Source organism: Cnephaeus nilssonii, assembly GCF_951640355.1.
Source record: "Cnephaeus nilssonii genome assembly, chromosome: 6".
NCBI classification, from domain to species: Eukaryota; Metazoa; Chordata; class Mammalia; order Chiroptera; family Vespertilionidae; genus Cnephaeus; species Cnephaeus nilssonii.
Window position 1 is genome coordinate 92,125,954 of NC_137077.1, and position 27,220 is coordinate 92,153,173.

The following is a 27,220-nucleotide window of genomic DNA, read 5'->3' on the forward strand; positions in this document are numbered from 1 at the left end:
TAGCCATATTAAAACAAAGTTTGAAACCACTCTTTAGGACATATTCTATAAATGCATTTACTCTTCCCCTTTCTTAAGAAAAGCCCTCCTGCCCCATTTAAAAAATATCTTTTTCATCAATCTGTTTTTTAGAAACTCAGAATATAGGACATTGTTTATTTGAATGTGTTTGTCTTTCTAAAAATAAGTTATTTTTCTCATAAGAAAATGTAAGAAATTGTTATTTGGGACCAGTGTTGCTAAAGTTACAATTAAAATCCCCAAAATATTTGATAATATTTTTCTTTCAGGTTTGGGAAGGTCGATGGCGAGTAATTCCTCATGATGTCCTACCAGACTGGCTCAAGGATAATGATTATCTTTTACATGGACACCGGCCCCCTATGCCTTCTTTCCGGGCCTGCTTTAAGAGCATTTTCAGAATACACACAGAGACAGGCAACATCTGGACACATCTCTTAGGTATATAATATCAGTGATGTAATGAATTGGTGATCTTATTCTTTTTTCACTTGATGGAAAGGATGGAACTTAAAAATGTATTTATGATTTACCATTTTGTTTTCTGGATTTCTAATGATGCAGTTTCTCAGTGATTTTCTCTGTGGTTTGCACTATGATTTTATTACAGCTAAGTTATATATATGTTGTTTAAAGTATTACATATGACTCCCTTTTCCCCGATTGGCCCCCCAATTGAACCAGGCCAAGAGAAATATACTATACAAAGTGTGGTATAATATTTTAATGAACACTGAGAGGAAGGTAGTTATTGAATAGAAGTAACCTGGTTTTTCAAAGTCATTACTTAGAATATTCACAATTACATTTCAGTTTGTCTTAAAGTAGAATGTGATGTATGATATTTTTTCCCATCATGATTGTATATTAAAGAAGGAATAGAATGGTATTGGGGATAACTGTGTAACTACATGTAAAAGAATAAAGCTGGACCCCTACTTCACACCATATATAAAAATTAACTCAAAATGGATTTAAGACTTAATCATAAGAACTAAAACTATAAAATCAAGAGAAAACATAGATGCAAATCTTTATAACTTTGGGGGTTAGGTGATAATTGATATCCAAAGCATGTGCAACCAAAGAAAAAAAATTGATAAATTGGACTTCATAAAAATTAAAACTTGTATGTCAAAGGACATTATCAAGAAAGTGAAAAGGTAACCCACAGAATAGGAGAAAATATTTGCAAAATAAATATCTGATGATTGCTCTAGTAAAGAACTCTTGCAGCTAAGCAATAGGAAGTCAACCCAGTTTAAGAAATGAGTAAAGCATCTGAGTAGTAATTTCTTCAATAAGTTCTAAAAATGGCCGACAGACACATGAAAAGAGGCTCAACATCATTTTGGGGAATGCAAATCAAATACTTTGAGAAATGCAATGAAATACCACGCCATACTTACTAGAATAGCTGTAATAAAAATGGGAAATAACAAGTGTTGGCAAGGATATAGAAAAATTAGAACTCACATACGATGCTGGTGGGAATATAAGAAGGGTGCAGCCTCTATGGAATATAGATAGCTAAACAGAGTTACCGGCAAATTCTACTCCTTAGGCATATACAAGAGAATTGAAAACATGTTAAAACAATGAGGACATGAATATTTTTAGCAACATTATTATTATTATTATTATTTTTTTTAATATATTTTATTGATTTTTTACAGAGAGGAAGAGAGAGGGATAGAGAGTTAGAAACATCGATGAGAGAGAAACATCGATCAGCTGCCTCCTGCACACCCCCTACTGGGGATGTGCCCGCAACCAAGGTACATGCCCTTGACCGGAATCGAACCTGGGACCTTTCAGTCCGCAGGCCGACGCTCTATCCACTGAGCCAAACCGGTTTCGGCAACATTATTAATAATAGCTAAAAAGTGGAAACAGCCCAAAATCTATCAATTGATGGATGGATAAATAAAATTTGGTATATCCATACAATGAAATATTACTTGACATTGATACATACTACAACATGAGTGAGCCTTGAAAACATGCTAAGTGGAAGAAGCCAGACATAAAAGGCCACTTATTATGTGATTCATATACATGAAATGCCTAGAATGGGAAAATCCAAAATCAGAAAGTAGGTTAGGGCTGTCTGGGGTGGGGATTCGGGAATGAGCTATGACTCTAACAGGTATAGGGCTTCTTTTTGGAGTAATAATAGTGATAATTTCATAACCTTGTGAATACAGCAGTCTCGTTATCAAGGGGGATACATTCCAAAACCCCCAGTGGATGCCTGAAACCGCAGATCGGACCAAACTCTATATATACTATGTTTTTTTTTCTACGCATGCTTATCTGATAAGTTTAATTTATGTAAAATTAGGCACAGTAAGAGATTAACAACAGTAACTAGCAATAAAATATAACAATTATTGTAATGAAAGTTATGTGAATGTATCTGTGCTGACACCCCCACCCCTAATAACAAATCTGATAACTGAGACTGCTACTAAGGAACTAAAGGCTGGGAAATGTATACATTCTGGACAAAGGGATGATTCATGACCTGGGGCGGGATGGCTTGAGATTTCATCACACTAAGAGTGGTGTGCAGTTCAAAACATGGGTTGTTTCCTTCTGGAATTGTTTATTTAATAGTTTCAGATCACTGTTGACCATGGGTAACTGAACTATGGAAAGAGAACTAGACATGGGGGGGAACAATTACATACTAAACTAGAGGCCCGGTGCATGACATTCGTGCACTGGGGGGTGGCTCTCCTCAGCCTGGCCTGTGCCCTCTCACAGTCCAGGACACCTCCGGGAATGTCCACCTGCCAGCTTAGGCCCGAGTGATGTCGCACTCAGATATCCCTCTCGCAGTCCGGGGCTCTCGCAGTCCGGACCCCTCGATACTTACTGCCTGCTTGCAGTGGAAGTGGGAGAGGCTCCCACCACTGCCGCTGCACTTGCCAGCCGTGAGCCCGGCTTCTGGCTGATCGGATCGGTACTCCCCCTGTGGGAGCGCACTGACCACCAGGGGGCAGCTTCTGCATTGAGCGTCTGCCCCCTGGTGGTCAGTGCATGTCATAGCGATCGGTCATTCTGCTGTTTGGTTGATTTGCATATTAGCCTTTTATTATATAGGATAGTTTGTGGCCTTTCCCCATTTGACTTGCATTTCTTGTCACATTTTATTTCCACTGTGTGCCCATGTTCCTACCTTGCTAGTATAGTGAGAATAGAACAGAGTATGAAATCAAGTTCATTGCTGATGTCTAACTCCAGGGTAAATGTTTTATTAAATGGATCAAAGAGAATGACTTAGCAAATGTTTAAATTCTTAATATCTGTGCCTTCCTTTTGTTAAGTGGCCCATCCCTAAGCAGTAAGAACATAACATCTTACTGTGAAGAACAGTTCAAAAATTGGTTATGAAATAGCTTGAATAGGCATTTACTGTCCTTAATTCTTGAATCTATTGGACCAATTGGTGAGGACCAGAGAAGCATAGTGTTCCTTGACAACTATTGGTAGAGGAAAGCTGTATTTCTTGATAGGGTATGGAGGTATTGGAATTTATTGCAAAGCAAATGTAAAGTGGACCTTTGAAAGCTGGATAGTAGCATAATGTGCCCAAAATGGCATAAATGGAATTTCATACTAAATTTAGAGGTAGAAGTAGACTGATGCAGTCTTCTAGAGAAGAACAGCATGGTGTGGTTTATTTTTTGATTATGCTCTTAGACAAATAAATGATAATATTTTGTATACTCGGTTTATGAAGCTGAGAAGTATATGATGCCAACAATGTTTGAAGTAGCCAAAATTTTGGATAGGCTTCAGTTATTTAGAAAATTTTTCTTATGGAATTTTCGATCCAGATATCATTGTGATTGTGAAGGTTTGAAAACACAATTAGCATATAACTTTGTGTCTTCAAAAGAATAATCTTTCCTCTCTCCTCTGCACTCTTTTCCTAGGTTGTGTATTCTTCCTGTGCCTGGGGATCTTTTATATGTTTCGCCCAAACATCTTCTTTGTGGCCCCTCTGCAAGAAAAGGTGGTCTTTGGGTTATTCTTCTTGGGGGCCATTCTCTGCCTTTCTTTTTCATGGCTCTTCCACACGGTCTACTGCCACTCAGAAGGGGTCTCCCGACTCTTCTCTAAGTAAGTATCTGTGAAGTCCATATTTTGATCAATGATTTAGAGTCAGTGGGTTAGTGAAAAACATCTAGCAGAGCTGGCAGAATTCTTAATACCACCTCATAGAAACTTTCAAAAAATGTTAAAGCAAGCACTCCAGTATGCCTCTTAGCTGTCATTGCTAGCTCATGTCATGGGGGATTAATGTGAATACCAGTGAGCAGTGATTTTTAATATTCAATGCATTTCTTTTCCTATCCTAGACTGGACTACTCTGGTATTGCTCTTCTGATTATGGGAAGTTTTGTTCCTTGGCTTTATTATTCTTTCTACTGTAACCCACAACCTTGCTTCATCTACTTGATTATCATCTGTGTGCTGGGTATCGCAGCCATTATAGTGTCCCAGTGGGACATGTTTGCCACGCCCCAGTATCGAGGAGTACGAGCAGGTAAGAGCATGTGGAGGTTTTACATTAAACAGTTACTTATTTGTCAGCCATTTACTAAAGGCTTACCATTGTCTAAGCATTGTGCTATGTACTTGTGATGAATAGATCATAGTTCCTGTTTGAGGGGCTTTTAATGTAGTCTTTATTAGAGCTGAGGAACAGTGGTTAGCTATGTGAGCTGATATACTTGGGGCAGTGTAGTTTACTTGAGTTTATGGCCATACACTGTCGATAAGACAGGGGCTCTGTAACTTTTGTAAAATAAACAACGATTCCTCTTACTCTCAGCATGAAGTATACTCTTCGTAGTTATAATAATTTTTGTTATTTTTATTTAAAAATGTGTAATCTGCTTACTGATTGTGTTCTATTACTGTAGGCATCATACATCTCTTCTGATATAGGGATAAAGAGGCTTTTTATTTTTAGGATAATGTCTGTTGAGCTGGTGATCATATGGAAAGCCTAAAGTCTTTGAGTACCTTGGTTGAGCCGTCCTCAACCAAGGAAGTTACAGGTTAACAGAGACAGGTTTTTATCTCCCACTGGACTGGAGACGCCTTATAGCCAAGGCTGTGTCTTGAATTTTCTTTTCCTAATATCAAACCCAGTGCCCACTGAGAATGAACAATAAATTAAATATTTTGGGAGTATTTTCCCACCCTAGCCAGTTTGGCTCAGTGGATAGAGCATTGGCCTGTGGACCAAATGGTCCCAGGTTCGATTCTGGTCAAAGCATGTACCTTGGTTGGGGAGCATGCAAGTCGTGCAGGAGGTAACCAATCAATGTGTTTCTCTCACATGGATATTTTTCTGTTTCTTTCCCTCTCTCTTCCACTCTCTCTAAAAATCAGTGGAAAAATATCCTCAGGTGAGGATTTAAAAAAAAAAGAAAAAGTATTTTTCCTTTCAACCTTTAAAAAATTTTTTTGAAAGAAAACAACTGTTTGGTATTAACAATTAAGCCATGGTTTAGCTGCAGTTACCTAGAAGGTTAGGAGTTAAAATTAACTTTGTTATAACACTCTACCCTATTCCTTCTTTAAGTGTTTATGTGAGCAAATGAGCAGTGGTCAGGGTTGGCTTTCAGTAGTACTTGACTGTGGTGTTAAGCTTGCTTGAGCACAAAAGATAAGAATGTCTTTGCTGAGTAGAGCTGGATATCCTGCTTATTATACACATCAGAAGAACCAAGTTCCTGAGCTTTGAGACAATGACAGGCAAGACCATTGGTAGCCTTTGCTTAGCATGTAGAGGCACAGAACAAGTGAAAGAAGAAGGTCATGGTGATTTTTATTTTTTTTAGTGAGGAGTGGAGGTAGGAAGTAGTTTTTATTTAGGCCTACTTGATTTCTTTCTTTTCTGAGATGAGCATTGTCATTTTCCTCTTTTCTGTTGATGTCCATTTTAATTGTGAATAGGCATTGTGCTTACATCTGTTGTTGCATACCAGCAGCTTATATAGTAATGTCTGAAGCAAGCGGTATGCCCCTTTCTTTTGAGAAAGCTTACCAAATGATTGTTTTATAAGGGTCATTCTTAAGTCTTTGTGTCAAAAATGTAAAGCAATTACTACTTTTGTAGGGAGTATTCGTGTAGTGCTTGGTTGACACACCGATTTCAAGTGGTTTTATAACAGTTGCCTTCAAACTTTTTTGATCATGACATTTTCTCCTACAACCCTGAAAACACACACACACACACACACACACACACACACACACACACACACACACACACTGACAGAAACAGCAGTTACAAAACTTTGATAAATTAGCGCTTAACTTTCCACTTGTGACACAGTCTGATATTTGTTATTTTAGCCTAGTTGTTTTAGAAATTCTGATCCAGACTCAGTTGGTCATACCCAGAAGTTTGAAAAACACTGCTGTATATGATTTTGAAGGCATTGGGGCTTGGTGGAGTGTTCTGATGCTTCTGTAGACTTCTGTACCTGATGGGTACTTTTGGGCCTGAGAACTTTGAGAAGCATCTCTCTCTCTCTCTCTCTCTCTCTCTCTCAGACATGGCTTAGACTTGGAGGGATGAACCTCTAGCTGAGTGTAGTTCTAGTTGCGGTTTCCAAAAATACTTTGGGGATTCATCCGAACCAATAATTGCCTTTTCTTTCCTCACCTCCACCCCTTTCCATCTCAGGAATATCTGTTGCTTTAAAGGGAAGATAAAATATGTAAAATTGCTTTATATTGCAACCTGTGTCTATAAAGAGGCAGAATTTAGGGACTTTTAAACCAGCTCCTAGAGCTGTGTATTTCTAAAACACTTTGCAATGTGCTTTGAGGACTGCCGAGTCCTTAAGCTAAGCCTCTTTCAGCAGGAGGCTCCTTGCATCTGTAAATAGATCTGTCTTTTAGAACATAGCTGTGCTGTCTCGTGTGGCAGTATCCGAGTTTGAAGTACCTTCTTTTTCTGTTCAAACAAGAAGCTAATGTTGCATTCTACTTTGAAGTATTCAATTTATAATATTTATTTATTATTTCTCTTCTGCATTTTTGCCTTTTTCTTGTGATTTCTAGGAGTGTTTTTGGGCCTTGGCCTGAGTGGAATCATTCCTGCCTTGCACTATATCATCTCGGAGGGGTTCCTGAAGGCTGCCACCATAGGACAGATCGGCTGGTTGATGCTGATGGCCAGTCTCTATATCACAGGGGCTGCCCTGTATGCTGCCCGCATTCCTGAACGCTTCTTTCCTGGCAAGTGTGACATCTGGGTAAGTGTGATCAGAGGTGGCTATTGTGTATACATACTTACCTCTTAGTGGATTATTGGCAGACTGGGAAGTGAAATAAATGAAAAAGTTTTAGACTCAAAACCAACAGGTCTGTATTCTAAGCCTAACTCCCCCTCATCAGTTATGTTTCTCTGGATGATAAGTACAATAATAGCTGTATTTATTGAGTAGTTACTGGGTGCCTGGCACATGTCTGAGTGAGCACTTCATATGGATTACCTCATTTAAGATATTAGTCCTATCAGGTATAACAACTGTTGCTAATGTTTTCATTTTGAAGATTAGGAAATGAGGTTTAGGAGATTGGTAACTTGTCCAGTGTGCCTGGCTATTCAGTGGTAGGGGTAGAATTGGAATCAGGCTAGTCTAAAAACAAGAGTGTGAGCTGCTGTATACTGCACTCTACTGGCAAGTCATTCAGTTTTTCTTTGTCTCAGCTTTCTCATTTATGAAACGAGGGTGATGGACCAGATTTTTGCCTAGGTCATTTTTGATCACCAAATTTAGTGATTTGTAATGAGAGATTGAGTATATATATATTTGGTTGTAACAGGAGATAGAGATAACTAGATTGTGGTTAATGGTGGAAAGAGGAGGGGCAAATAAAATATAAGAGACCAATAGTTAGAAAATTTTAAAACAGAAGATGGCCTGAAATGTTTTCAACAGTACAGAAGTGGAGTGTTGTTTGATATGAAGTCTGACCTTTGGAATTCTTTTTCTTAACCTGTCAATTGTTATAGACTACGTTGATCATCTAGTCTCTTTAAAGTATAGTTTAGCTATCTGTAAAATGAAGATAATGCTAATTTAGGCAATCTTTTGAAACATCTCTATAGATGTGACTTAAAAAAATCTAGTTTACACTCTAAAATCAGTGTCTTTCCCTTGATAAATACTGTTTTGCTGCTGTACTTTTTCTTTCTTTCTTTCTTTTTTTTTTTTTTTGCTGCTGTACTTTTTAATTTTGAAACTATAATAAGAGAATAGTGTAAGTTTGAAGTAATTTTTGGTGCACTTGATAATCCCTTTTGAGCATTCAACAGAACAGGTTAAATCAGAAATAATATCACATGTTTGTAGACCAGCTTCTGACTTGAGAAGAGAATAAAAAGCCCTGTTTTCCTAGTCTTTCGATATAGTATGTTGTTCATGTAATTCCAGAGTCTTCGAGCTGGAAAACGTTAACCACCATATGTTTTGACCTTGTACCCAATCCTGGAAATCCCTTTAGTTTTTCTAACAGAGAGCATTTTTCTAACATTTGAATGACCAGAGATCAGGTGCTTTAGTCCATGATAAAAATATCCATCAACAATGAGGAAAATGCCCTTCTGTCTATGCGGAGCCCACTGCTAAGTATTAGGGGGTCCTTGGGGCCCTTGTGGTCTGTCTTTGCCCATCATTTGCCCCTGAGTTCACCAGATACTCCACTGTTAACTGTGCAGAGTTTCATGTCCAGAACTTAGCGGCAGCACCTTGATTTCTGTGGGGACAGCTGGCCTTCAGTTTAGCAGAATATGATATGCCTAATGTATATCCCAAGATCTCGAATTTGAGCTCTGTCGCATCCATTCCTTGCCCTCTGCTCAGCATAAGTGATCTTAATAATCATTAGCAGACTTTTAATAATGCATGGGTTTCTCCACCCCCCTCTTTTTTTTTTGCCTCCAGTTTCACTCTCATCAGCTCTTCCACATCTTTGTGGTTGCTGGCGCTTTTGTTCACTTCCATGGGGTCTCAAACCTCCAGGAGTTCCGGTTCATGATCGGCGGAGGCTGCAGTGAAGAGGATGCACTGTGACACCTGCAGTAGCCAGGGCTAGGGCCCTGAACCAGGGCCTGCTGCACCTGCAGGCTTTTCCCTTCCTGGCCATTGATGCCAGTACCCGAGGAGCCCCAAAACTTTGACAGCCTCGTGCGCTTGGTGACACACCAGAGGCTCCATGTGGCACATGACTGAGAAGAGAAAAACAAAAATAAATCATACCTCAAAGGATGGAGTGCATCAATTTGGGGAAAAGGAGAAATAGTCCAAACCCCGGTGTATTCTTGGGATGTACTGATTGAGGGCTCTGCAAGACCCTTGGCAAACTGGCTTCTGATCCATATCATATTTATTTGATGGGGAAACAGTTTAGCTGGCAGTTCATTCTTCTCTCCCTTTCTCTCTCCTTAAAACAATAATTCAAACCAATTTAGGTGAACATTTATATCCTATCAAGGGGTGGGAATGTGATTTTAGATGCTCTTTTGGGAGAACAAACAAGTTAATGTAAATAAGATTTCTAACTTACTGTTTAAATAAGAATTTATATAAATGTTTAAAACATGGGGGTGGGGGGGGGAGGGAGAATTTTTGTATAGAATGAAACATGCAAGTACCACACACTGTTTCAATTTTGCACAAAGTGACCGTAGGAGGATGAGGTGATGGCCCAGAATGTATAATGCCTTGGTGCACCATGCTGCCTTCTGAAGGCTGTCATACCCTAGACCCTGGTGGGGCAGAGAGCACAGCCCCTGCCCGGTGATCACATCGCCACTCTCATGCCTGAGAGCCTTGGGGAGTCCTGAGGGAGAGGGAGGTTGGTATGTGTTTTCTAAGGAAGCAGCAAGTGAATGGCTGACAGGATGTTAGTTAAAAGCTCTAGTTCAGGTGTCCTTTGAGAGACCCACTTCTTTTTTATGCCAATGATCCTCTCTAAGGAGCAGAGCCACCTGCTGCAGAAAGTCAGTTATGCTTGCAGGAGGGTAGAGGAGACTAGGAGGTCTGGAAATGTTAGCACAGGGCTGGGCTGGGTGCTTCCTGGCATCCTGTTCATTTTGGGGTGATTTTCATCTGATTGCAGGGATGTGACAGTTTTCCATACCCTTGTTGTGGAGCTTTTGGAGTATCCTGGAAATGTCCCTCTATGAAAATCCCTGCCCTAACTACCCTTCCTCCTCTTGGAAATAAAAATTGAACTTTTCCCAGCATCATCCTTCTTGGCATGGAGCCAACCAGAAGAGTCTGCCTTGTCCAGGTGCCCCCTGAGCTCCTTTACCAAGGCTGGGAGACGCTTCCTTTGGATTAGGGAAGACGAGTGTCACCTGTACTCTGTCTTGGTGAACCTTGGTGTGGCAGACAGATCTGCTCTCCTTGAACAAAAAAGCCACTAAAACTCTTGAAAAGCAGGGCCTAATACCCACCAAGGAGTAGCAGCAGTATCTGAATCCCAATTTTAAGGGATAGTGTGGTGGTGGGACGTTTTAAAAGGAAATTGTATGTTATTGCCAAGGAGTCTAGGAGAATCTTGAAAACTGTATCTTTGAAGAGTTGCTAGAAGTAAAAAAAAAAAAAAGATTACTTATGTCTTCAAGGTTACCCTGCTATGGCATCAGGGAGAGTGTTAGGGGAAGGCTCTGGTTCATATGATCCTCACTTGGCTCATAGGCAAACCACCCAGATGGCACTAGAATCTTAGGTTACTTACTGTCAGCCAAGGCTGCAGGTGATCGTTACATCCTGGGACTGTGTGCATTAGAATAAACACTGAGGCCCTAAGCATGGGGCTGGCATCCTCTACTGGGTGTTTGAAAATGTGGGAAGGGTCTCCTATTTATTCCTTATGGGGTTTTCTCGGTTCTTTCTCTCCCTTTCAATCTCCAGCAAAAGCTGCAATCCAGGAAGAAAGAATCCATTGTAGAACTTGGGAGGAACTTAGAGTATTTTGGTTCTGGATAAGGTCACTACCCTGGGTGCTAGGTGGACCCAGCAAAAGACGCAGTGCGTGAACCAGTTCAGTGCCTGACAGAATAAAGAGCAGTATTACTCCCTCTGAGGGGACAGTCCAGCAGGGCAGTGCCATGTGGAAGGAAGCTCACTTAGCTCCTGGAAGCAACAGCACATATCAGAAGCCAGACTTGCTCTTCGGTCATGCTCTTTGAGGTGCGGGGTGGAAGATGCAGCCTTGACACAACACCAACAGAGGTAGCTGTCTCTGGGCCCAGTCACCCCACACCCCAAAGAGGAGCCCAATCTGGTTCAACATAGCACAAACCCTTAGCAAACATGAAATTTAACATCAACGATGTATAATCCAGTAAAAATCTCTCCTTAGGGTGTGTGTGTGCGTACCCATTTATAAGTGTGTGTCTGTGCAACTGACTACCAACAGCCTCACTGCACTGGGTCTTACAGTGCTCGCTGAGAACTCTCACCAGGTTGGCGCCTGAATGCCTTACTCTCAGCAGTCCGAGGCTTGCTTGCTCTGTGCAGATTTTTAATTTTCTTTTTTGGCCCTAGGCTGATTAGGACCTCTACAGCTTCATACTGTCACCATTAAATAGTGGCCTTTTTCAGTATTTTTTCCTTACCCTTTAAAAATTGCTGAAGCCACAAAGCACATGTTTTGGGGATCATAGATGTTTGGGGTTTCAGAAAGGCATCTGTGTGATGGTTCATTCACCATGGGATTTCCCTATTTGCTGTATACTCAACTTCTAATAAAAGGAACCAAGTGGAAAATGAACTTTCGTTGTGTATTTTTTCCCCCGCTGTCTCAGCTTACCACTCCAGAGCTTTTGGCATTTCTGACTTGAAGTGTTAATTTCGACACTGAAGCTTAAGGAATTTTCAGAAACTTTCTAATCTGAATTCACAAACCAAAATGCTCATGCCCAGCTCACTTCTCAACCTTTCTGACCAAGTTTATTTTATTTTTTAAAATATGTTTTTATTGATTTCAGAGAGAGGAAGGGAGAGGGAGGGAGGAAAGGAGAGAGAGAGAGAGAGAGAGAGAGAGAGAGAGAGAGAGAGAGAGAGAGAAAAACATCAGTGATGAGAGAATCATTGATTGGCTGCCTCTTGCATGTCCCCTATAAGGGGTTGAGCCTGCAACCTGGGCATGTGTCCTGACCGGGAATTGAACTCTGACCTCTGACCAGGTTTAGAATGGAGGAGAGGGCTAACTCCTTCTTAATTATTAAAGTTTATGCAACTAATATATAATGAACACGTTATGCAAAGGACTCTTGCTATCTCATATAACCCAACTACAACCCTCTGAACTGCTGATCAGTTCACATTTCATCAGTGCAAAAACTAAATCAGAAAAGCTAAGGCTGACTCTGCCGGTGTTCTTTAAGAAGAAAATTCAGATTAGATAGTCTAATGTATATTGACTTAAAAGTTTTGAGGATTGTTAACCCTTTTATGTAACTAAAGAAGATGTTTAACTTTTGTCTTAGGTAAATTTAGTTTTGCAGGAGAATTTCCAGTATTGGGATAATATATCCACTCTGAGTTTTCATTTTAAAGTATAGATAAAAGTTAAAGGTTTTCCATATTATCTGCATAGAGAACACTGGATTGCATTCTATTCTTGAAAAATAAGGTGAGGCCTACAAATAATTCACTTCATTTTTTCCTAGGCTTTTCCAAGCTGTCTATATACTCCTCAGGCGAGCTCTGGTTATCGTAAAGGAAATAGATAAGGGCAAGTTTGAATTTTGACGATAGATTGCTAGGACTCTGGGTAGTCTAGAGAAACCTCTGGGCAGTGTTGCTTTAAAATTACCCCAGAAATAATATCATCCCCAGTATTTTGCTTCAGTTACAGCACCTTCTGTATTCTCAGTGGGCATGAACTATGCACTGCCACTCCCTGTATCCTAATGTGCAAACATTTTCTGCCTTCAACTATTGGATTTGGTGAAACAACATCAGTCTGGCTCTTGTAACTTCGGGTTGTAATGGTATGTAGGGGGCTCAGGGACCCAAGGAAGCAGTGGGTCCAGCTGCATGAACACAAAAGCCTCATTACTGCTCACTGACCACCCCTGCCAGCTACACTGACCTAGAAACAGCTGTAGGTTCAGAGCGCAGCTCTGCCATTTGCCAGGTGACAGGCGAGAAGTCCTTTCCCCAGCCCTGATTTCTCACTTGTTAAAATGGAGTTTCAAACATCCTTTGCATCTTTCTGTGAAATGCTCTCACAGATTAACATTTCTCTAATTTCCCATGGTGACTGGCTGGCGTTTCTGCCATACTCTTGCTCTAATTTCTCTCTTCTGTGGTCTTTGACTTTTCTGACTTTATATTTACTTTTCTGACTTTATATTTACTTTTCTGACTTTAAGATATGCCCACTCCTTTGCTCTCCTGAACCAAAACTTCACTTAGCACCAGTAAGTGGCTATAGAAGCATTTTACCTGAAAGCACTCCTATTAAAATACACAAAATTATTAGGTGAATTTAGAAGTTAATATATCTCTGTACTGAGGAAGGAGGCTCTGACAGCAGCCTTGAATTCTGGGTCACCCAAAGATGTGTAACATTTATAGGGAAAGACTTTCAAGATTCTGTACCCCAGGCCTAACCGGTTTGGCTCAGTGGATAGAGCATCAGCCTGTGGGCCAAATGGCCATGGGTTCGATTCCGGTCAAGGGCACATACCTTGGTTGCAGGCTTCTCCCTGGTCGGGGCATGTGCACGAGGCAACCAATGGATGTGTTTCTCTCACAGCGATATTTCTCTCTGTCTTTCCCTCTCTCTTCCACTCTCCCTAAAAATCAATGGAAAAATATCCTCAGGTGAGGATTAACACACACAAAAAGTTAAATCTTAAAAAAAAAGAAAAGATTTTGTACCCCAGACTCTTGTCACTTATTAAATAACTTTGGTTTGAACTTTGTCCCTTTGAAATAAAGGTGATGGCTCTTTAGCTTGAGCCAGGTTGCCACCTGCTGTCCTTGAGTGATTTTGTTAACAGTAGAAAGAGGAACAATAGTTCTGACCTCTGAAGGCAAACTCAAGAGAACGTTCTGTTCTCCCAGGTAAGGAGCAAACTAGTTGATCAGAAATGGTCTTTTGTTCATTGGTTCTGAAAGAGATTTCCAGATCTTATAGTCCACTGCAGGCCAGGCACGCCATGTGGTTTAAGTGGACAAAATGAGGCCAGGATCTGCCACAGCACTTCCTAAGCTTGGTTTTAAAATTATATGGCTAACGTAGTTGTTAGATTTGCCTAAAAATGCTTGCTCTGGTTGGGTGGGGAAGATAAGCCTTTCAAAAGACAACACTGAATTGTCCTAGAGAGAGACTGGCAGTCCGTGTCTGGGAGGTGGTAGTTGAGGTCAGATGCTGTTGGAGGCCAGGACTAATGCTGAAGGAAGGCATGTGGGTGGCCATGGCCGGTGGCTAGGAAGTGCTTATGCTGCCATGCTGGTCACAATGAGGTCATTGCGACATGGTAATGGGGAAGCTCTGAGCCATGATAGCCACTGGGTTGGAGAAAGGGCTCCCTGCTGCTTTTCACCCACCAGCACCAGGTAGGCAACTGTGACTTTTACCTACTGTCCCTGGCATCCAAACTAATTTCTCTGTCCCTCCATGAAACAAGGTAATAGTAGCTAGGCACATTATTACGAATATAGCATTCAAACCTCACAATATTCTTCTAATAATTTGGAGTTTTCAACTCTGTGTTTCAGTTTCCTGGTCTATGATGTGGGGCTAATACTAATACCTACTTCAGAGGGATGTTGCAAGGGTTGAATGGGTTAATAACTGCTTTTATCTGGTACATATGGACCTTAGCTATTCCTACCATTATTCTGCCACTTAAACTGGCCAAGTGAATCCCTTATCTTCTCTGAGGTTCGATTTCTTCAGCTGTAAACAGGCTGTTAATGCTCACCTCACAGGATTGTTGTGAGACTTAAGTGGTAATGAAAATAACATTGTATAATTGATAGCATAAGGCATTTTACAAATATAATGAATGTTTAATAAAAAAATGAAAAAACAAAACAAAAATAATGAATGTGTTTTATTGAGTTGGCCTACTTTAGAGAGAAGGGGGCCGATTACTGGTGGGAAACTTGTACTTTGAAGAGTGGAGGGCTGAGAAGGGTCCCAAGGCCCTGTGCGCTGTCCTTGCCTATGACTATGGGGTGTGGCTAGACCTCCTCATTGGAGGTTGGTTAAACGGAAAGATCTGAGGCCACTCCAGGATTCCTGCACAGTTCTGGTTTTAATGTTGCTCTCTCAATGGAGATTGCTGTCTCTTAGGAGCCAGGTCTGAGAGGGGTGGGTCGCAGGAATTCCAGGGCCTCAAGATACTGGAGGAATGTGTATATGGAGAGTGAATTCCCAAATATAGCTCCCTTACCAGTGGGCTCTGCCTGGCAAATTGAAATGTTCCTCAAAGTTCTAACCCCAGGAACAGTCCGGTAGTCTCTTTGTAGATCAGTGGGCCTGGGCCTCCTGGGAAGTGGGGAGCCAGCCCTCTGGAGACCCTCCCCATGCCACTCTTTCCTGGGACTTTGTTCCATGACAGCCACTCCTGCTGCCTCTGCTGAACCCCATTATCTTCCAACGTGGCCGCTGGTCATCTCATGCTTTTCTTAGATGCAAAAAGTTCCTTCACATCGGGGCTTTGCAAATATTTTTCAAAAATATATGTTTTCATTGATTTCAGAGAGGAAGGGAGAGGGAGAGAGATAAAAACATCAATGATGAGAGAATCATCGATTGGCTGCCTTCTGCACGCCCCCTACTGGGGATCAAGCCCACAACCCTGGCATGTGCCCTGACTGGGAATCGAATCATGACCTCCTGGTTCATAGGTTGACACTCAACCACTGAGCCACACTGACGGGACTGCAAAGATGTTTTTAGAAGTTTTTAAAATAGCAATATTTTGCAGACATCACATGCAGCTATCCTAATATATAAAAAGCCAGGGGTCGTCATGACCAAAACAACCAGACAGACAACCAAACAGCAGGCTGTGTGGGGTGACAAGGCCAGCAGGGGGGTTAGTGAGGGACGACCAAATGACTGAACAGCAGGCTGCGTGGGACGACCAGGCTGGCAGGGGGGTTAGTGAGGGACAACCAAATGACTGAACAGCAGGCTGCGTGGGGCGACCAGGTCGGCAGGGGGGTTAGTGAGGGATGACCAAACGATTGAACAGCAGGCTGCGTGGGGCGACCAGGTCGGCAGGGGGGTTAGTGAGGGATGACCAAACGATTGAACAGCAGGCTGCGTGGGGCGACCAGGCCGGCAGGGGGGCAGTTGGGGGCAACCAGGCTGGCAGGCAGAGGCGGTTATTGGCAATCAGGCAGGCAGGCAGGTGAGCAGTTAGGAGCCAGGGGTCCCAGATTGTGAGAGTGATGTCCGACTGCCGGTTTAGGCCCGATCCCAGGGCTAATCACTCTCACAATCTGGGACCGCTGGCTCCTAACTGCTCACCTGCCTGCCTGCCTGGGATTGGGCCTAAACCGGCAGTCAAACATTCCCTGAGGGGTCCCGGATTGGAGAGGGTGCAGGCTGGGCTGAGGGGACCCCCCCTTCCAGTGCATGAATTTCATGCACTGGGCCTCTAGTGTTGGTATAAAAGGATTTGGAGTCTTTTCCATTACTATTCACTTCCCTTCCCTCCCTCCCTCCCTCCCTCCCTCCCTCCCTCCCTCCCTCCCTCCCTCCCTCCCTCTCTCTCAAATAGAGTTAGAGTTTTTTTGAGCAGCAGAAGGAAATTGAGATGCCCCCACTGTGCACCTCACTTTGAGGCAGCTATGTTTCCTGTGGGGGATTGTTCTTGCCCTTGTCTCATTTGTGCTGTTGCTATGGTTGGTCTAATTCTGCCGCTCTTTCTCAGTATCTTTAAGTCCTTGGTTCTACTGAAGACCAGCCAGGTTCATTAGAACAGCTGACCCTATTTTTGGCTAGGTCTGGGCTTCTGGAGAATAGATGGAATGAAATCCTTTTGTCTTGGTCCAAGTTGAGCTCATGCTAGGCTCCTGAAGAGGAGGTAGGAAGGATGGGAGAATGCCCCTCGAGGTGGGTTGGGTGGTTGCAGGCACCCTGGAAGGACTTGGGGAAGTGGTTTCTGGTTCCACCCAGCAATTTCAGGAGGCAGGGTCATTGAGATAAGCATTGACCTGAGTGATAACCCAGCTGTAGTGAGCTGGGTTTCCCATCAGTTGCTGACTCCTTAAAATGTCTCTGGAAGGACTACTTTGTCAAAACAGAGGTCAGACTGGGCGGGTGTCACTGCAGCAGCTGGGGTGGCAGCAGCCAGGCACACAGAGGCAGCAGGAGCAGGGGGAGCGAGGCACAGGTTTCCGAGGTGCCGCCACAGTCCTGGGCGTTCTCCTGGAACACAGAGCAGAGATGAAAGGGCAGCATTCACGTGAGGTACCAGCCAGAGGAGGCGGGAAGTAGGGAAGGGGTCTCTGGACTAATAGGAGCCCAAAGCCTGGGGAAAGAGGGAGGTTTCCGAAAGTGGAGGAAGCACCGTCCCCTTTCTCAAACCCCCTACCTTTTAGGGGGAAGTAGAGGCTAAACACTCAGCCCCAGAACTGGGCTCAAGAATTCTCTGCTTGCCCCTTCTTGGAGTGGCTGCGGGGTCATCCTCTTAGAATGACTTCAGGGAAGCCATTGACTCTGGGAGTATCTTTGGTGTGGGTTATTTGTGGCAGCCATTTCCAGCAAAGACAATACCGAGTATAAGCACCCAGCTCAGGGCCTGCCACAGGGCGGGTGCTCAATACATGTCGGTCACCATTAGTATTTTGCACATAATGATTTCCTGTTGGCTTAGATCATTTGCAGCTAAGTGCAGCAGCCATGAGGACAATATGGGGGTGCTGTATTTTGATTCACTGAGGGCCCAAACCCTGGGAACTGTGTGGCTGTTTGTAGAAGGCCCCTCGGATCCTGGTTGACTTAGTGTTTGCGGCACGTGTCTGGAGGTTTCCCCGTGCAGTTGCATCCTGTGTCCAGATGCACTCATGTCTTCAGTGCGCAGGCACAGCCACAGCACTGAGGATTTGGGGATAAAGTCCAAGCCCCACCTCTCAACCCCCTCCAGCCCCACCTCTGGGTGGAAGGCATGACAGGAATCTGGTCGTCGGCGGAGCTTCTGGGCGCGCATCCTGTCACACTTGATAGAGGCATTATGTGCAGGAGTCACTGTCAAGGCAAACGCCTCATGACAAGAGCTGATTCTGGAGAATCAGTTCTGGAAGAGCCTGCCCCGGTAGGACCAACTGCCTTACAAGCGGCTTCCAGGGTCAGGAGGCAGTGCCCAGGGGCCTGGGGGGAGGGTTGGAGAACAAATAACGATGCTCTGTGTGGGAGAGTGGCCTCAGCCTCAAAATCTAAGCCCTTCAATCTCTCCTGCACCGCCACCCCTCCCTCACCCCGCACATCCTGGCAGATCAGAAGGATATATTTGACTTCTGTAGCCTCCTGAAGGACTGGTGGGAAGATGCTACAGTCACAGGTGGAGTCTGTCACCAGGAGGAGAAGGTTACTATTGGGAATCTGTTGCATCACAAATACCCTGCAGCAAAGAGAGAGGGGCGGGGGGCATGGAATCCATGGAAGGCTTGATATAGGGCTTCTAGGGGGGAAACCCCCAGACTTCTAGTGTAGAGTTCGGGTGGCAGGGGAAGAAATGGAACCATGAGGCAGGTCAGATCAGGGCAGCTTCAGGAACAGCCCTGGGCAACTGACTCAGTCCTATTGGCTTATTTTACCCACAAGCCTTTGCAAATGCTCCTTTCCTAGCAGATTGGAGAAGGCGAGGAAGTCCTAACTGGAACATATTTGAGAGTTAAAGTTATTATTAATATATGCAGGACAACAGGTATAAATCAGGACTGCACCAAGCAAATAGGGATGTGTGGCTCTCCTTGCTTTAATGTGGTGGGGGCAGGCCATATGGGGAAGATGCAATGCTCAGTCTTGGCCACGAGGTGGCACAGCGCCCCTGCATACTGCCCAGGAGTCCTGTGAAGAGGGAGGGAGTAAAGGGTTATGGAGAGCCTGTTATGCACAAGGCCTGGTGTATTACATAACAGCTGCCCCTTACTGACCATTTCCTCCGGGATGGTTGGTTTTGTACACACACACACACACACACACACGCACGCACGCACGCACACACATGCACACACACACGTACAAAACCTTCACCACACTACATGAGGTTATTATTTCCCTTTTGTAGATGAGAACATTGAGGCTAGAATTGGCTAAGTCACTTGCCTAAGGATACACAGCTAGGAAGTAGCAGAGCCACTTTTTAAACTCAGGTCTGTCTACCCTAAAGTCTTGGCTTTGCACCATAGCATTTGCTTCATCCTTACAACAAGCCTTTGAGCTAAGTGCACAAATAACAATAGTCCCAAGAGAACTGCTGTGGTAAAGTTAAGATGTGTAAACCTGGCATTACACAAGGGTAAGAGAGGGAAACCTGACTGTCCGACGCCAAAGTCTGAGGCGCTGCACACGGAAGAATTTGCTCCAAGTCTGGGGTCTCTCAAGGATATCCTGGGAAGCCCTTGGTGAGTGGCAAGGCTGACCCAGGGGACATCCTGGAGGAGGCCATTGCCTCCTGGGCCAGGAGAGAAGTTCCAGGGAGCATGGCCCCTGAGGTCAGGGGTGGGGTCAGCAGGAGGGAACTTTCATTCAGGCCTCCCTGGGCCAGGCTGGCAGAGCGAGTTGGCTCTAATGGACTCTCCATGGGGAAGGCTGAGTCTAGGCTGGGCCCACGCGCTCCTAAGAACATCCTTATGCTTTCCCCTTTCTCTGCACAGACAGATTTCTCAGGGAGGGCTGGCTTGTCCTTTCCTCAAATCTACCCTTGCCTTCCAAGATCTCTCGATGGAGTTCAGCTTGTGTGGCCGTGACACTGAGCTTCAGTGCAGGTGTGAGTGAGATAGACAGTGAATCGTGGGATCATTTCTTTTCTATCTGGGATGGCTTTGGGGCCTGGCACGGAGGTGACTTGCTGACAAGGATCTGGCCTCGGGACCACCATTCCTTAGCCCCCAACTGGCCTCCTCCCTCACACCCTCTGCCTCAGCCTGTTTCCTTCACTAAGGGGCCTGGGAAACAAAGACCCTGGAGCGTGCCCTTTCACTTAGAGCACCCCCTCCTCGCTCCCCATTTACAGACGCCCCCCTGTGCGTGACCAAGCCCTGCCCCGAGGCTGGGGACAGGAAGAGCTGCCTCCGGTCTTACTTCTGGCAGGCCCCACACTCGATGATCCCGTTGACCTCCTGGATGGCCCTCTGGTGCACAAACACGGGGTACTCCGTGTCGCAGGGCTGCCGCATGTCCTGCTTCCTGTGCTTGTGGGCTGTGGGGAGACAGGTGCGAGGGGAGAAAGAGCATCATGAATTGGAAGGGCCTTCAAAGTCATGCCTGGAGGGATCTCAGCTTCAACACCTCCAGGCCCTAGTCCATTTGCAGGTGGCTCCTTGGTCAGAAAGCTCTCCGATCATGTAAAGGAGGGGTAGGGCGGGAGAAAAGGGGGAAGGGCAAAGGAACAGAATCAAAGCAGTGGAGTGGATCACAGTGGACAGGGCAGCAGACTGGGCCTCAGGGTGCCTCGGGTTCAGTTGTGTGTGACTGACACACGGGCCTCATGACCTTGCAAAAGCCACTTCCTGCCTGTGGAAGCCTGCATCCCTACTGTGGGCTGGGGCTGGGGAGCGGGCGAGCACCTTCTCAAAGGCTCCTTTCAGTGTTGATGTGCAGGGTCTGAGAGGAAAGCAGAGGTGGTCAGAGTGCCCAGGGGTGGCTCGGGGAGACTTCAGCCCTGCACCCCATCACCCTTCCAATTCAGTATGGACGGGTGACACCTCCTCAGCCCAGCCAAGGCGCTCTGCAAGTGCAGGGCCTGGGCAAGCCCCGGGTCTGCCCTCGTCCCTGCTGCTGGTGAGGGCCGAGCAGTGCGGGCCAGCGCCCGGCTGCGGGGCTGTGGGGCTGGGGGGCGGCTGGGGGACGGCTGGGCAGGGGCCCTCAGTGCATGTCTGTGGTGCACTTGAGTCATTCAGAAAGGACTCAGCACACAGGAGAGTAGGTCCCTGGCCGCCTGCTCTGGACGGCCTGCTCGCTCCTGAGGTGAGCAAAAAGCAAACAAGGCCAGCTCCCAGGCTGAGGGACACTGTTTTTGTTCAAAATAGCGTGTCATTTCGGTGCTACAGTACTCCTCTTCCTGCGCGGCACTTTCCACGCCTTCCCTTTCATTCTGAGAGCTCTCTGTGAAATAGGCAGGACAGGCCCTATTCCCCCATTGTGTAGACATGACCCATGGCAAGGTCACACAAAGGTTATCAGGGAGTTACAGGTCTCCTTCACCCCCAGACCCAGAAATGTCCCCGTGCAGCCCTGCTGAGGGACAGCCAGGGCCACACTGACCTCTAAGGGTGGTGCTGAGCAGCGCCGCGGCCCCTGGGATTCGAGAGGGGGTGCTCTGGCTACAGCCTGCAGAGGCTCAGGGCCTGGCTCCTCTCCCTCCAGTTCCCCGGGCCTCGCACCCAGGGGGGCTGGCGCAGGCTGGCCTGTCCACCCTGTCAGCTGAGACACTGTGTGTGGTAGGTCATCGCAGGGATAACAAGAGCAACATGCCAACAACAATAGGCGAGTGGCTTCCCCAAGGTCACACAGCTGCCCTCTGCCCAGGCCCTTGGACTCTAAGCCCAGAGGACACGGCTGACCGGCCGGGCCGGGCCTGCTGGGCGGGAGGAAGGAGCCCCAGGACAGCGGCCTGAGACGGGACGTTCTGGACCAGCAGGACGAGGGAGCTCACGCTCAGCTTTGTAGGCGCAGATGCTGGCAGAGGACAGAGGGGCGCTCCGCCCCGCCCGTGTTCCCGAGCCGCCGGGAGGGGGGACCTGCTTCTAGATGGGTGGTGACACCTGTTCCTGGTTCCTGTCACAAACACCCCGTGACTGACCTGTCCCCGGGCAGTCCTGTGAAGGCTGCTGGGTGTGATTTCCAAAAGGAGTCTGGAAACATGGCAGGGGATGGCCACGTGAGCGGAGGGTCGGAGGCCGCACCGGCAGGCCAGTGCTGAGAGCAGGCAGAGGGGGAGTGAAGCCGGCCAGGCAGGGACAGCAGTGCGGGTGGGTTTTCCATCAGGAAGCAAAAGAAGGGGTGCAGCCCCCCTGGTGGAGAAGGTGCAGAACACCAGGGAAAGGCTCTACAGCAAGCAGGGCTGGAGCAAACCCGCTAAGGTGCGGCAGTGTTGCGTGGTACAGGAGCCCGGGCCACCCATGTCCCTTTGCCGGTAAAGACCAGGTAGCTCACTCTCCTGGGAATGTGGTCAGAGTCCCAACTGGCTGACAGGACATGGCTTTGATCTGTGGTCAGACCTTTGGGAGTTGCTGGAGACACATTATCCCAGGAGTGTCCCAGTGATCAGATGAGGCCTCTGCCTGCCACCCCTCAACCCCGAGCTGGAGGCCGCACTGTTCGCGCCGCAGGGTGACCTGGTGGCCACTCACTTGCATGTGGCCACAGCCACTGGACCCCATCCCTTTCCCTCTTGGAACTGCAAACGTCCTCCCCAAGGAGACGGCTGGGGTTCCATCTCGCCCGGGTAGGGCTGTGCTTGTGTGGGATGAGGTCTGGGCTGCACCCCACCCCTAAGGCATGGGGCTTTACACTGGGGGAGCTCCCGAGTTGGGGTGCCCGGGATGAATGCACCCCTTTAAGGGAGAGCTGAGGGGGCCCTTTGCAGCTCCAGGCTGCCTCCTGCTCCCCCACCCGGCTCCGCAGTGGGTGCTACTTACAGTGATGGAAGACAGCTTTGGCTGCCAGGACATGGGGCCCAGCACAGGGTGGGCATGATGTCACACAAGGTCAGGATGTCACAGGTGGTGATGTCACATGGGATGAGTGATGTCACATGGAGCAGGGGTGTCCGGAGATGGTGTGATGGCACACAGAGGTGGGAAGCCCGGAGGGGAAGGTGACGAGAGAAGGCCAAGCAGGATGAGATATGAACAGTGAGCTGCCCAGGGCCCCTTCCCCCCTGTCATCCCCCCCCCCCCCCCCGCCCCAGTTAGCTGGCTGAAATGGCACTGACAGCAAACACACGGTCATGCAGGCACAGGTGCTCACCCTCAGCCCCGCGGTCGGCTCTCCGGGAGCCCCAGGCACTCCACTCCAGCAGGAACCTGTCAGACATGGCACCGAATCCGACTGGGTGGCCGGGGCCCTGGCGCTCCCCGTGGCTCCCCGGTCAGCCCTGTCCTCCTGGACATCCTTGTCCCTGCCCGAGGGCCCCCCCCCGCCCCCGGCAGCAGCAGGAAGGAGCAGGCCCCACACAGGACAGTTCCTCCCCGACCTCCCCTCCTCCTCTGGCTCCCTCAGAAGATACACCTGCATGAAGTCCCCCAGCTGCCCCCCCACCGTAGCCCCCCCCCCACCCCACTCACAGCAAGAGCTCCTGCACCAGCCATCTGGTCGCAGTCAGGAGGGCTGAGATAGGCTGGGAAGAAGGGAGACAAACAGTTAACGCTGGGCTGGGGGACAGTGACCCATTAGAGGCCACACCCCGGGACACCCCCTCCTGCTGCCACCACCCACCCCTTCCCAGCTGCGGAAGCCTGGGGAGCTGGTTATCCGAGAGCCTCCGATGCAGGGCCGGCAGCCTGGGTTAGACAAGCCCATCAAGAAGGCCAGGCAGGGCCTCGTCCGAAGAGCCTCTTGGTGACGCTCCCAGGGTCCCTGGGGCCTGTGTGACCACACTACTCACCAGAGGCCTGCAGACACGCCCTGCCGGCGGGTGGGAGGAGGCAGAAGTGGGCGAGGACTTTTTGGTCAGAGTCAAGAGGGTCCCTGGGGCTAGATGCCTGAGGCTGGGGGAGACCAGGGACCAGGTAACCTCATTTTAGGTGGAGGGCTTGCCCTCTGGCGGAGGGGAGGTCTGGGGTGACACTCACGCTGACCAGGGGCCGGGCGGCGCTGTGGTGGTGACTCGGGGGTTTGCACATGGCCTGGTAGTCATACATGGTCACTCTGAAAGCCAGAGACAGGAGATGGCGGGTCCGGACCCTCCCGCCCCTGCCCTGCCCCAGGGAGTCGCTGCAGTTTCATTCACCCAGATGCCCGACAGACAGTTCAGGGGTTAGGACGGCAGATCAGAAGCGAGACACGCCCCAAATTACATTTCTGCGCTTGGTTTTAAAGAAAACGAACAGTAAATTTGGTTTTCCTTCTAGGGCCCACATGTCCTCATGCCACTCCCCACCTCTTCTCAGGTTCCGGGCTTCAGAACGGCTGCTTTTGGAGTACTTGGGGGCTCTCACGGTGGGTTTTGAGGTCAGGATCACCAGATCTGTCTGGACCATTTAGCATCAGATCCTGCCTTTTCTGTCAGGTGGGGGAGACGCATGTCCCACTTACTGGCTGAACACCCCCATGCTGAGCAGCTGGGTCAGGAGAGCACCGTCCACCTCCCCTAGAAATCTTCCCACCTGGGGGGGAGGGAGGGAGGGAGGGAGAGAGAGAGAGAAGGGTGAGGACTTTGAAACCTCCCACCGTGGCCCAGGGCTCATTTCTGAGCTCCACACTTTAGCTGCCATGTGGGTTTTCCCTGCAGATGCCCTCCAACATAATCACAGCGGGATCCTTTCCACCGCCCCCTCCCTTTAATTCGCACCCCCGCCGTCCTGCCATAGTCTCATCTCAGGGCTTTTAAAACTCTAAGTTGTAATCTACTAATTGTCTATTAAATCAATCTGGGGGTTGCAATCACATTTTTTAAGGTGAAGAATTCCTTTGAACAAATCAGTGGGAATCACCCACAGCAGGTTCAACAGCATGTGCGTGCGTGCGTGCCGGTGTGTGTGTGTGTGTGTGTGTGTGTGTGTGTGTGATGGGTCAGATGCAAAATGTGCTCCTGTGGGTCATGGTCACAAGAGGTCCAAGGGCATCCTTATCACCCAGCTACACCAGGTCTGAGAACGCTGGAGCTGCCTTTGATTTCCCCTCCCTCCCGCCCTCCCCTCTTTTCCAATTAATCAGTGTTTCCTGTGGATCTGTCACTCACCATCCCGATTCCATGAGAAGTGACTTAACCTAAACCCGTGTCCTCTCCGCAGCCACTTTGCCCTCGTATCTGGGCTCCCCAGCCCCCAGCCACCGCTGGGATTTGATCACTCTCTTCTTTGTTTCCTGAAACAGGACACCCCTCTCGCCATCCCTCCTTCATTACCCAACCAACCAACACTAGGTGAGCACCTGTGTGCTGGGCATCCTCCAAGCCAACAAGGTCAGCTCACCTTCACACCTGCTGTGCCGTCCCCCCCCGCCCCTCCCCCCCCCCCCGTGCCCCAGCCTCATTGCTGCACCCCTCCCATTGCCTGCCTCTTGCTGCTGCTGGTCCTCAGCACGGCACCGAGGCTGGGACCGAGGTGTTGGATTTTGATTCAAATCCTGGCTCTGCCACGGCCTGCAGTGTGGCCATGGGCAGGCCGGTAGGAAGATTGGGGATAATGCGTGCCAAGTATCTCGCCCACAGAAAATGCTGGGGAAGTGGCGGCCAGTCGGACAAGGAGACACTAGGACTCTTCTCCCTGCCTTGATTACCCTTCCCCAGTCCTCACTCCAAGGAGCTTTCCTTCTCAGCCTCCTCTAAGAAGTCTGTTTCTCACTTTCCCAGCAGAATGAATGCCTCCTTCCTCTGCACTGAGACACTGACAGGCTCACCACAAAAGCTCACAGGGGGGAATGGAGCAGGCTGGTCAGCTCTGCTCTCTCTGTGCCCGGAAGGCCCTGGTGCCCTTCCTGCAGAGACATCTCCCTTTAACAGATTCTCTGCAGAGGGCAGCGGACAGCAAGGGGAGAGCGTGGAGCTGAGGGCATTCCAGGGACAGGATGGCAAGCAGGGAGGTGAGAGACCCCAAGTCCTGCCTGTGCCTCCAGGTGCAGCCCTGAAGCCACCTGAGGTTCCTTTGGGTCGAGGGCTCCCTCTCAGGCGGGGCTCTCTTCCTGGTGTTGCGGTTACTGCGTGTGTGCGCGCGTGTGTGTATGTGCATGCGTGTGTGTGTGTGTGTGTGTGTGTGTGTGTGTGCGTGCGTGCGTGCGTGTGTGTGTGTGTGCTGCATCACCACCCAGCGCCATCCTAGGGGCAAAGATCCACCTCCGCCCCCACAGCAGTGTCCTGCTCACTGCGTTACTCAGTGCAAAGCTGCTGAAGGAAGGTGCGAGGGAACAGACTAGGGAATGAGTGTATGGTGTGAGTATTCTGCTCCCTGGGAAAGTGCAGTGGGGTGGAATTGAGGCTCCTCTTCTCCTCCAATTCTAGGCGTATTCACCCCAAACCCTGTTGTTTAGACACTTGATTCTGAGAAGGGAGGTCCCTGAGAGTAAGTCAAGCTGCTAGACACTGGAAACAATGTATCCTCCTCTGTAAATAAGCAACTGACTTGGAGGATATGTCACTCTGGCAGAGACTATCCATCCTCCCCTTCTTTGGTATGGAGTAATATGCTCAACTAAAAGACTACATTTCCCAGACTCCCCTGCGTCTGGGCCTGGCCAATGAAATGTGAGAAAAGTCCTGGTGGGACTTCCAGGAATCTGTTAAAAGGGAGATGTCTCTGCAGGAAGGGCACCACGGCCAGGGCTGTTGCACTTCCCCTTGTCTGGAAAGTGGACACGAAGGCAGGCGCTCCTGTATCCAGGTGATCCTGAGGACGGGCACCTGGTGACCATTCCTTATATGAGAGAATAAGCCTTTAAGTTGCTTAAGCCACTGTAGTGGGGACTCTATTCCTCACAGTAGAATGCAATTCCTAGCTGATACAATTTCATTTGAACTTCGAGTGCATCAGTGACTCAAATAGGTTGATAGAATTTTCTGAATCAGCAAAGCCAAGGTCCACCCATTCAGTTTTGGGTACCCTGTCAATTTAGGTCCTCAGACTGAAGGTGGAGGGGCACCCAGCACAGCACGCAGGGGCACTACGGCTTCTGTACAGCCACAGCACTCTGAAGGGCTCTGGGAGCTGGCTCTGCCTGCCAGCTAGGTGAGCTGACCCAGGGCGGGGCTCCGCTTTCACCGAGGATAAGCCCCACACAAGCAACAGTCCAC

General features: G+C 47.7%; 2 protein-coding genes across 3 annotated transcripts in view; one reads left to right on the plus strand and one right to left on the minus strand.

Moving 5' to 3' along the window:
• Positions 1-11,970, plus strand: part of ADIPOR2 (adiponectin receptor 2) — a 76,743-nt gene extending 64,773 nt beyond the window's left edge. For both annotated transcript variants that reach the window (XM_079775052.1, XM_079775053.1), the window contains exons 4-8: positions 291-462; positions 3,966-4,152; positions 4,392-4,579; positions 7,117-7,310; positions 9,006-11,970. In XM_079775052.1, coding sequence (XP_079631178.1) covers positions 291-462; positions 3,966-4,152; positions 4,392-4,579; positions 7,117-7,310; positions 9,006-9,134 — 870 coding nt within the window. In that variant the 3' untranslated portion in view covers positions 9,135-11,970. The remainder of the gene's footprint in view (positions 1-290; positions 463-3,965; positions 4,153-4,391; positions 4,580-7,116; positions 7,311-9,005) is intronic.
• Positions 11,971-17,227: 5,257 nt separating this feature from the next.
• Positions 17,228-27,220, minus strand: part of CACNA2D4 (calcium voltage-gated channel auxiliary subunit alpha2delta 4) — a gene marked incomplete at its 5' end in the record, with an annotated part of 123,392 nt that continues 113,399 nt past the window's right edge. Inside the window, 9 exons of the mRNA XM_079775701.1 lie at positions 17,228-17,475; positions 18,200-18,294; positions 18,525-18,667; positions 20,353-20,470; positions 22,911-22,931; positions 23,242-23,297; positions 23,559-23,611; positions 24,066-24,141; positions 24,529-24,599. Of these exons, the coding sequence (XP_079631827.1) occupies positions 17,371-17,475; positions 18,200-18,294; positions 18,525-18,667; positions 20,353-20,470; positions 22,911-22,931; positions 23,242-23,297; positions 23,559-23,611; positions 24,066-24,141; positions 24,529-24,599 (738 nt within the window). The 3' untranslated portion in view covers positions 17,228-17,370. The remainder of the gene's footprint in view (positions 17,476-18,199; positions 18,295-18,524; positions 18,668-20,352; positions 20,471-22,910; positions 22,932-23,241; positions 23,298-23,558; positions 23,612-24,065; positions 24,142-24,528; positions 24,600-27,220) is intronic.